This window comes from Mesoplodon bidens, assembly GCF_964165515.1.
Source record: "Mesoplodon bidens genome assembly, chromosome: 12".
In the NCBI taxonomy this organism is placed as follows: Eukaryota; Metazoa; Chordata; class Mammalia; order Artiodactyla; family Ziphiidae; genus Mesoplodon; species Mesoplodon bidens.
Window position 1 is genome coordinate 75,302,414 of NC_138168.1, and position 11,117 is coordinate 75,313,530.

General features: G+C 43.6%; 1 protein-coding gene across 2 annotated transcripts in view; it reads left to right on the top strand.

Moving 5' to 3' along the window:
- The window catches only part of GRM1 (glutamate metabotropic receptor 1), a gene marked incomplete at both ends in the record, with an annotated part of 365,662 nt that extends 355,381 nt beyond the window's left edge, over positions 1-10,281 (top strand). Inside the window, one exon of one of the 2 annotated variants that reach the window (XM_081250954.1) lies at positions 9,354-10,281. In XM_081250954.1, coding sequence (XP_081107080.1) covers positions 9,354-10,281 — 928 coding nt within the window. Of the gene's footprint in view, positions 1-1,840; positions 1,902-9,353 lie in introns of those variants that run through there. The other variant, XM_081250955.1, reaches the window with a different exon arrangement.
- Positions 10,282-11,117: the final 836 nt, after the last annotated feature.

Below are 11,117 nucleotides of genomic sequence, written 5' to 3' on the forward strand. Positions count from 1 at the left end.
CCAGCACCACTGGACCAGGCCACATAGAGACATTATCTAAAGGAGAATTAATTGGAGGATTCAAGGGGATGCAGGCAGTTTAGCAAGGCAAAGCCACATGCTTTGAGTGTATTTTCTGCCTTCTTTCATGAGAAATGAAGTTGCTTTAACATTAGTTTACAGGTGAAATGCCCTTTTCTACCAGTAACTTCATTATATATTCAAACATCATATTTTTATTCCTGGGCATCTACTACTAATGTTTTCATTGTTTTCATGATCTTTGTAATTTCAGGTGGGCATATTAAATGTCATATTACTTTGCCTCATTCAGTAACAAACATCTCTTTGTCTAATTTTCTTAAGTAAATTGATTACTGTAGCAGTAATAAAATTATACCAAGGTGTTTCAAGTTCTTATCTCTGGATGAGGACTTCAGATTGTTCTGGGTAGATCATGTACTTTCAAATGGTTTATTGAATGGTCCAAACTTGATGGAAATATGCATATTGATCATTTTATTTTTTCTCCTTCACCTTCAACTGTGCTATGAAAAATCTTTTTTCTCACCTTCTGCATTCATACTAGATTCCTTGCTTTCAGGTATTAAAAAGATATTCCACTGTATTCTTGTTTCAAACCTCAAACTCACATCTCTCCTTCCCAGAACAATGTCAGGCTTCAGCCTGAAAGACTTGGACTGGGAAGGGACATGGTCTGCTCCTGAAATATCTCTGCCTCTTCCCTCTTCTGAATTTCCCTTTTTCTGCTTGCTTTGATGGGAAAAAGAGATAGGAGAGTTGACAAAGGTCTTTGATTTGCCTGGAGCTCTTGTGGTCCTCTTCTGATTAGCACTGGATAATTGTCACCAGGATCTTGGGATAGGTGGCCCAAGGATGATTGACAGAACATTTGTGAGTTTCTAGAAAGCCCTATAGGGGCTTCATGACTGTGACCTTATCCACACCACTCACAGCACCTGCTGATGGTTCACCTTTAGCATCTTGTTCCTCAAATTCTCTTCTATGATTGGCTGCCCTCTTATGTGGAGAGACACCAAGATGGCTTTTTCCCACCACCTAGTAAAGTGGGAAACTCATGTGTCCTTAACTTGTGCGAAGCCCACGTATCCTCACTCCAACAGATGCTGGAAAGGCCACCTGCACATGGCCGCCCCATCATCCTGGTCAGGTCAATCAGGGCTCTTCCCCCCTTACCACGCACACACTCTGTGCTGTACAAGGAGACATCCAACCAGGGAATGAGATGACATTCTCCCCTGGTGGGAGGCTTACCCAATCTCTTGCCACTTCCCTTCTTCCCACCACAAGATACATTCCATCTTATGAGGGCCAAGAGATACATGTGACTTTATGCTAAGTGACAGCACTTCTTTTATGATAACATAATATAGAGTAAAATTAGCACTACAAGTCACAGTGTAAGACATAAACCCACAAGCATCCTTTAAGAGGGGTGGTGGGTGGGAAGATTTAGGTGCAGTCCGCTGCCTCCAAGAATAAAGGAGAGTGTCAAGAGTGGAGGGAAAAGAGCCAACTTGGGATAGACACATACACACAGCTGAGAAAGCATCTGCCACTTGGGAAGAGATGGTCCCACAAGGTAAAAGAAAGAATGCACTCCACTGATGTGACTTGCAGAATTGGGCCTGGCAGTAAGAAACAGCTGGGCAACACAAGGAAGATCCAGGATGTGAAGGTGCAGGTTACGTGGAGAAAGGCTCAGGAGCCAAGCTAGGCCCTACCCCAGCCCTGGCACCACCCAAGTGGTGTGATCGCCATCTCTATATACGTGTCTAACCGCTCACTCACTGGGTATCTTTTTCTTTTCCATCTTCAGGAAGAGGCAGCCAGAATTCTCGCCCACCAGACAGTGTCCGTCGGCACATGTGCAGCTTTGAAAACCCACACACTGCAGTGAATGTGTAAGAGAAGCTGCATGGAAAAAATAGTGGTTTGCCCCTTGCTTTCTCTCTCCTGGGTCTTCCTACTTTCTAACATGGAAACAGATATGGTGCATGCCATCGAGAACGAGGAACCATTTACGTGCCATGGTTTGCACGACTGCCTTAATTTGATCGTCCACCGTTCTTAAAGGGACACTGTCAAGCTGTTAGTCTTTTCGCTTTTTTATGTTTTGATGCAAGAGGCAACATTTTTTTCCCATTCTAGAGATTCACTTTTGTTTGTGACTCCCACTCACAAACTTGAAAGTGAATTTTCCCCCTTCACAAATTTGTCAGCTTCTCCTTGGCAAACAGAGCTCTTTCTTTTGTTTTCTTTCTTTGCCTTTTTTTTGCTGCTACACAAATGTTTGATATGATCCCGTCTGCATTAAGGTAAAAGCCATAATTTGAACTTATGGAAGGATTCCATAATGTCAGTTTGATGAGGTGGACACCAGCCTTTGCTGGGTGCCTCCTATGCCCTGGGGAGCACAAAACAAAAGTTCTGTGAGTCCCACAAAAAGTGAATTTTGCAAAAAACAAAACAAACAAAAAGAAAAAAAAAAAAAAAAAGGAAAGTAGTTATTTTCCCAGAACTTTAGTGCTTTTATCAGATTTTCTCCATCTGATAAAACCGGTGCATGTTTGGTCCAATTTTTGACCTTTAGGTCTTGACAGTGTCTCTTTAAGTCAACAAAAGAACATAGGCCATGTTCAATTCATTGTGCACGGAGTCTGTGGTCATTTTCAGCTGTTCCTTTACAGCCCTTCAAACTCCTGGGAGAGTCAAAGGTACACATTCCTGCAGCAGGAGGGAGATCACTGATGAGGTGTCTGTGGCTTGAATAGCTCTTCAGATGAGAAGAGCCCAACTTGTTCAAATGTTTGCTACTGAACCTGGCTGTGGTGCCTGGTGAATGGGGCCCTAGCGTCTCTTCTCTTCACTCAGTGGAGTGCATTGGGAAGTCGTGTTCTGACATTCCCTGGAAAGGTCCCAGTAGAAAGTGTGTGGTCTCAGTCAAATCGTACTGACTCTTAGAGGGAAAAATAAGTGGTGGTTAGGAGGACTCCGCACATCTAGATCAGAGCAACTCTAGTCTGCTTGGATGCATTCTCTGTAATTCTCCCAAATCAAAAAGCATTGAGTGTTTCTTGCACCAAGGGTTGAGTCTGACCAAGAACACAGGAAGGACATCCTGATTATGACAGCTGCTGGCTGCCTGTCAAAAGGGATTGATGGGACTAGTAGATGTGCTTGTCGTGTCACGACAGCAGGGCCAGAGAGAGAAGAGAGTCACTTAACATTTCATGACTTAAAGGTGAGTGCCTAAAAGCAAAAACAAAGGCTGAATGTGGGTCCATCATTGGTAGGTGACAAAAAATAATGCAACAGTCAGCAAAGCTAGCAGGTTGGTTGTAAAGAACGTTTGAAATAAGATCTACTCAAGCTTTCTGGAGATAGTAAAGGATCAGGAGAAGATTGGTAGCTTCCAAGCTGTGCACCACAGACTGAGACTGACTATTTTTAACCTTGGTTGTTCCTGCGGAAAAAAAAAAAAAAGATATGTTCTTTTTGTGACCTTTGGTGTCCACAGCTTTTGTGAACAAGCAAGGCAAAGGGACTAGTGATAGAAATAAAGCTGCCTACTGGATCATTATGGTCTGCCTAGATCTCTCCTGCCTCTGAGGAGTAATCCCTGCAGGGCAATGCAACTACCCTATATTTCCAGGGAAAATGTGAGGACTCCAAGTATTGCTGAAGAGCGTCGAAAAACTTGCTATTAAAATTATAGGTCTGGGGGCTTCCCTGGTGGCGCAGTGGTTGAGAGTCCGCCTGCCGATGCAGGGGACGGGGCTTCGTGCCCTGATCCGGGAGGATCCCACGTGCCGCGCAGCAGCTGGGCCCGTGGTCCATGGCCGCTTAGCCTGTGTGTCCGGAGCCTGTGCTCCGCAACGGGAGAGGCCGCAACAGTGAGAGACCCGCGTACCGCCAAAAAAAAAAAAAAAAATTATAGGTCTGGAAGCATGGAGCATAGAAAAAAATGATAATGCTTGACCTGAACTTTCTTCAAAAGGAGCATAATTAGGTTCATCTATACCTCCTGGAGGAATATAATTACACCTGGTATACCTCTGCTAAAACAATGCTGCTGTACCAACATGATGTCGTAAATAAACTTTGGCACCAGAATTTCTTTCCTCAGCCAGCAATCATTATTAGGTTGAGCCGAAGGCCATTCAAAATGTACTTAGAAAAAGTTTAGTAACCATCAGAATTCTACTCTTTAGTTTGAAATAGATTTGTCAATTTTCTCAAGACAGTAGACCCTACACCTGGACACAGTTTATGGGCTCTTACATACTTTATTGATGAGGTAATTTCATATGTGGATGTCTTTTTCTTTATTAATTCATTGGAGAAAGCACAAGGCTTAATAAACGCAAACTGATTTTCCTTATGATGTCTTTTATCCTGAATCATATAACTTTAGGATATTCAATGTGATGGATCTAAAGATTCTAAAAGGAGGACTGTATATTTAGACTTTGTGATATCGTATATTTCAGCAAGCCAAATGGTTTTCTGATTAGCTTATGATGAGGTTAGAATCAAAGAGGAGAGGGATAAAATTCACAATGCCATTTAAGATTTAATATCATCAGAAACTACCATGTTCTCATGTTATCGAAAAGCGTTTGTCTTCACCAACACATTCAGAGATTCTCTACCTTACAAGAAGTGGTGATTCAATAAGGTGAGAAATTGTAAATATGTTCAGACAAGCTTCCAAAGAGATATATATATATATATATATATATATATATATATATATATACCGAATATATACTAAATATGCAGATTTTTTTCTGGAAAGCTTTCAGGAAGAGAAACTGGAGTCAGTGGGAGTTCTTTGTGTTGAAGGCTAACTTAGGATTGCCTGGGAAAACAGGAGTCTGACTCAAATGGTTTCAAATAGTCCTATGCCTGATGTGCTACAAGAATCACTGTTCAAACTGCATTCTGGTACCAGCTTACTGAAGCAGGTGGAGGTGAGATACCTGGACCGGGCAGCTCTGGCATCCCATCTGAAGTGTCTCAGGGCAACACCACCTCCTCCTTGAAAGGCCAAATGTCCCAGTCGTAGCTGCAGGGCCGCAGCAGAACTGTCTGCAAGCCTGTGACTGTAGCTTGTTTACTTGGTGAGCCATTCTCTCCACACTGTGACCCAATGGCATTTCCTGTTTCCATTTTTATTTTCAAAGAAAGCAAATGCTACCCTCTTCAGATTCCAAGGAGCGAGACTTCCCTCCTCTTGGGAAGGTCTTGCCTTGTCTGGGCTCTCTGGATGCCATCCTTACGTCTGTTGTGCAGCTATTAAGCCTAGTGGCAAAGACTTGCATTGGACGTAATGGAGACAGGTGTTGTGCAAGCTTCCCCCTCAGGCAGCTTGTGCAGGATACGTCCCTCCTGAACTCAAACATCCACCCACAGTTATTCCCATTTTAGACATCTCTGGAGCAGAAGGCAGTGTACTCTGCAGATGTAACTAGTACTTACCGAAACAAATAAGACAGACAGGTTCACTCTGAATACCAAAGGTAAACTAATCTGAAAAAAAAAAAAGATACACTAATCTGTTTACCCCACCCACTTCCAACTATTCTCTAAAGTGCTGTAAATATTGGGTTTTCTGTTTGGGGGGATTGTGATACTTACCTAACGAAAGAAACACCAAAGCAAGATCCCAAGCCTGCTGGAGCTGGAGCTGGAGCCGCTGCCTTCCTCCCACTTAGCTCTACAGGACTCTCAGCGCATATCATCCTCCATGTCTCTAGTTCCTCCTAGGCCACAGCGATTTCCTCCAATCACTTCAATATCAGTAAATATATTTAGCCACTCGAGGTATTTACTCCAAACCTACTGCATTTGATCTTCAAATATAAGATTGTTCAGTCTGATATCTGTCTTTTGAAGTCAGAGGGAGAAAGGTCACATGCTTTGTGACAATTTTGTGGTGTTTCTAAACCAGGTTGCTTTTCCTAAGATTAGGGAACCAAGTAAAATTAAATAATAGAATGAAGATGCTGATGGCTGGAACACAACGTATTAAAGTTATCCGGGTTTAAATAAAAGTCTTATTTCATAATAATATTGCATCTTTATAACGCATTTATTCCTTTTTGCTGCCCCACATTTTATAAATTTTTCTCTTCTTAATATCACAGCAATGGGTTCTCAACCTTTTCAAATAGGATAATCATTTTCACACGAAAATGGTTATTAAACCTTCACCTGAACCTGTGATAGTAATTGTACCTTTATTAGTGGCCACTTGAACACAAAATATGAAAAAAGGCTTCTCAGAACTTAGTTACACTTGTATCTAGAAGTACCATTTATCATAACAGCATTTTGCATTTAAAAATAGCAGCCCATAATCTACAAAATATTAATATTGATTCAGCCTAAAAACAATGCTTTAATGTACATGTAGATTCATGGACCATTCAAGCTGTCTGTGAACCACAGGTTAAAAATAACTAATCTGGAAAGACCAAAGTTTATACCCGGTGATGCAGTTTCTATGAGATGGTGCCTTTCTTCCACTCTGGTTTTTAGGAAGCAATTTATTTTGTCCTTGAAAAAAAAAGGTTAATCTAATTTTCTTAATCTGATAAATTCCCTAGGGCATTATAACTGTCTCCTAATTAAACAGCACTTTATAGAAAATCTAGAGCAAGACTCTGAGGGGAAGGAAAGCTGCTGATTTTGACAGCCAGGGTGAAAATCTTCCATCACAAGAATAAAATTGCTATTAGATTAAATAGAACTAAATTGTGATCATATCTGTCTGCAAGATGATTAATAATGCCTTTTGCATGATTTAAAAAGAGGCTTATATAGGACCCCTGGACAAGGTGGAAAACTACCCATGTGAGGGAGCCAGAGTGAACTAAAAGTCCCAGCAATACAAGGTTACCTTTTTTGCAGGCATATATGGAGACTGGGCAATGTTTTGTTTGGATATCTAAGCCTACTGATTGAATTAGGTCAGACTAGCTCTCAAAGGAATCGGTTTTTAAAACACACACACACAAACACACACACACACCTAAATGATACAAGCAGCCTTTTAGTTTGGTGATTTTCTTAATGAGCATGGAGAGGCAAGCATCTGGAGAAGGAAAAAGTGTTTCCATTGCAATTGAAAGGGATGCAAAGCATTGCAGTTGGAAATTACACTAAAGCATATTTATGCAAGGCAAGAGGTAACTGGGCAGTCTTATACCTTCTGGAAGAGGCATATTAAATGCCTAAGGAGAGAAAAAGTGTGAGTAGAGTGGGAGATGGAGGAAACTGAGAAAGGTGAAAGTGGGAGGCAAGCTTGCCTAGAATTTCAAACTCAGAAGGGGAACTGTGGGTTCTGGTCTTGCCTTTGGCTGGTTGACTGCTCTTGCCAGAACACCACCGGCTCATTCTTTAGTTTGCTCACCTCAGGAGAGAGTCAGCTATTCTAACAAGAGAGTGTAGAAGTTGATAAGTCAGTACTTTCACATTTATAAGCAGGTATACATTCTTAGAGAATATATTAAGCATACGTTTGAGTGAAATATTAATCTTGATGTAGTATTTTGGAGATGAGATTTTTCTTGGACAATTAAAAATACAGCATAGATTATCAGATATATGGAGGAACTGCCTTCTTCCCAAATAATGAGAAAATTTTACCTGTTATATCTATTTTAAAACTTCTATATCCAGAATTTTCTACAATTGATATCAGACTTTCAACACAAATCTGTATTTATTTGACTCACTTCACTTTCAGGATTATAAAATTTGAAATGTCAAAACACTACCTTCATCATAAATGTGGAACTCACATATAATTTTTGAAGTAGTCATTCTTGTATTTTCAAAATGATTAAATAAACCCTTATGTTAACTATTGATCATTTCCTACATTTTTCCAAACAAAAGAATCCAATATGAAATAGTCTATTTCACATATCCACCTAAGAAAAAAGTACTCATTTTCCCTCTTCCTTTTAATGTCAAAAATGTGTCATTATTGTGCTACTTTCTCTGTTGTTTTCATGGACACAAAGAAAAAGCAAACTCCTGAAAAAAAAAAAAGGAAGAAAAAAATGATTTCCCGATTTAAGTATTAACACTATTGTTATTAATAGTATGCTATGTTAAGGTACCACCATCTGCTAAAAGTTATACAGAAAATAAACTGAGTCCGAAAGTACGACCAGAATTATTAGAACAGACAGAATAGAATTTGTAGTACTATGCACCCAGTACGTCTCATTTTTTTTTTCTTCAGAGATATATTTTATTTGGTTGGTTTTATGAGGATCCCATGAAAATGAAAGTTGGTAAGTGTGGAGGATTGCTGGTGCCCTAAGACTTTTCTTCACCAATGCTCAATGAGGAAAAGGCCCTAGAGAAGTCTGGTCTCAGTAACTTCTGCTTTGTCTGAATCTTAATTTTGTCACATTTGCATCAAACTATGTGAGAAGACTAAAGCAGGATATGGGTATTTGTATTTTTCTGGGCCTTCCAGTTCTGTCTCTTTCAAACACACCTCATTAAATGCTGCCAGTGTGAAAATCCCAAACTAGCTGCTATGTGAATTGTGAATACTAGCTGTATGTGTCAGGAATAATACTTTGAAATAAAAAGAGAGCCAAAAGTTAGGAAACTCTTAAGTGAAGCATGGGTCTGGGTTTTTCTGTCATCTCCTTTTTTTTCTCTTCTCTACAGATGCCATGTGCATAATCATGCCACCCCTGTTAACACAGGAAATACCTGCATATCAGAATGGGCAACTGAGATGATGTATTTTATAACTTCACAGGACAATGAGAGTAGCTTTATCCATGTGTTTTAATTTGTTCCAGGGACTAAGAAGAAAGGGAGGCAATAGCTATGGTCATTATGCTCTGTTGTCCATGTGTAACTAAGATTTTATTTTTAATTTGTTTCCTCCATCAGTTTTGGAATCTTTCAAAGGCTTGCACTGAGCAACAATTTTATCATTGCCTTAGAGTGTGTGGGTGTGTGTGTAATAGCTGAGAAATCATAGACCTAAATGAAAAGAGCTGCTTCTACAACAAGCTGGCTCTTCTCCCCTACGACTTTTCTCAGGGTCAAAATGTCCTACCTTGTCTTGAGGTGGATGGAATCCCAGGTTGCTTCAGAGGCAACCTGTGGTCACTGCAGATTTTGGTATTGGATGTATAATAAGGAGAGAGTAGGGGTGTGGAGGACAAGCATACGTACCGTCGAGGGGGGGAGTCAAATTGCTTTGAGCTGGGCTAACAAATGTTTTATATGTATGTCACCCTGTGCGCATGATATATCTGCAAATAAACCCATCTCTATTTTATTCATAGTTTTAATGGCAAGTCTGTGTCATGGTCTGAACCAGGTGGAAGACAGGTGCCCAAGGGACAGCACATGTGGCACCGCCTCTCTGTGCACGTGAAGACCAACGAGACGGCTTGCAACCAAACAGCCGTCATCAAACCCCTCACTAAAAGTTACCAAGGCTCCGGCAAGAGCCTGACCTTTTCCGATACCAGCACCAAGACCCTTTACAGCGTGGAGGAGGAGGATGCCCGGCCGATCGGCTTCAGCCCGCCCAGCAGTCCTTCTATGGTGGTGCACCGACGCGTGCCGACCGCGGTGGTGAGCACCCCGCCTCTGCCGCCCCACCTGACCGCAGAGGAGACCCCCCTCTTCCTGGCCGACCCGGCCGTCCCCAGGGGCCTGCCCCCTCCCCTCCAGCAGCCGCCGCCGCCGCCGCCGCCAGCGCAGAAATCCCTCATGGACCAGCTGCAGGGAGTGGTCAACAATTTCAGCGCCGGAATCCCGGATTTCAACTCGGTGCTCGCAGTCCCCGGGGCTCCGGGGAACGGGGTGCGGCCCCTCTTCCCGCCCCCGGCGCCGCCGCAGCACCTGCAGATGCTGCCGCTGCAGCTGAGCACCTTCGGGGAGGAGCCCGCCTCCCCGTCGGCCGAGGAAGACGACGAGGACGACAGCGAGAGGTTCCGGCTCCTGCAGGAGTACCTGTACGAGCGCGAAGGGAACACGGAGGACGACGACCTGGGGGAGGAGGGGGAGGAGCTGCGGGCGGCCAGCAAACCGACCCCGGAGGACTCGCCGGCCCTGACGCCTCCGTCCCCCTTCCGCGACTCGGCGGCCTCGGGCAGCTCGGCGCCCAGCTCCCCCGTGTCCGAGTCTGTGCTCTGCACCCCTCCCAACGCGACCTACGCCTCTGTCATCCTGAGGGACTATAAGCAAAGCTCTTCCACCCTGTAGGGAGGGGGCGTCCACAGGGAAAAGCAGGAGGGGTCAGGGAGCACCAGCACCTCCGGAGACTTGCAGAAGGCTGGGGGAGAAGCGGAGGCTGGAGGTGAAGGAAGGGGCAGGGAAGAGATCGCGGCTACCGTCTTAGCAAGGCCAGCGCGAGAGACGCGGGACTCTGACAGCCAAAAGCGATCCAGGCGAAGACTCTGATTCTTGAATTACTCAAAAAGCCTTCTCTGGGAAGAAAGGGAATTCTGACAAAGCACAATCCCATATAGTATGTAACTTTAATCGCAAGAATGAACAAAATCAACCAACATAATCTCTTCGGACCATTGTGCATAGATATACATGCCCACACCCTTGGCCCGTGTGGAAGGGGACAGCCCTGGAGGACCGCCCAGGTGAATCATTAGCTCGTCGTCATCGTATTCCCAGCGAGCATGGTGGAGTCAGACAGAGCAGGCGGGTGAAGGACGGGCAGGCGTAGAACCGCCTGGAGAACAATGATGGACACCAGCTCGTTTCTCTCAAGCCCTTCTCCCTGCTGGGCCCACAGACCCCTGGTCTTCGGGACACTCGGGAACTGGCCCCAAAAGGGGCCTCTGCTCGCCCGACTGCACCCCATCCAGTGCCAGCTTTGCTGTCACACTGGGAGAAAGGTGTGTGGATACCTTGCTGCTTTGTGATTTCCCTCTATTTAGAAAACAGGCATAAGAGCAAAATTATCACCAAAAAGCGTTTCATCAGGAGTGCCAAGGGAGGGCGGAATGAGAAGCAAGACAGCGCATAAGCTTGGGGCTTTGAACAAAATCAGTCAGCAAAAATCAGCTTCCCATACCTGATGC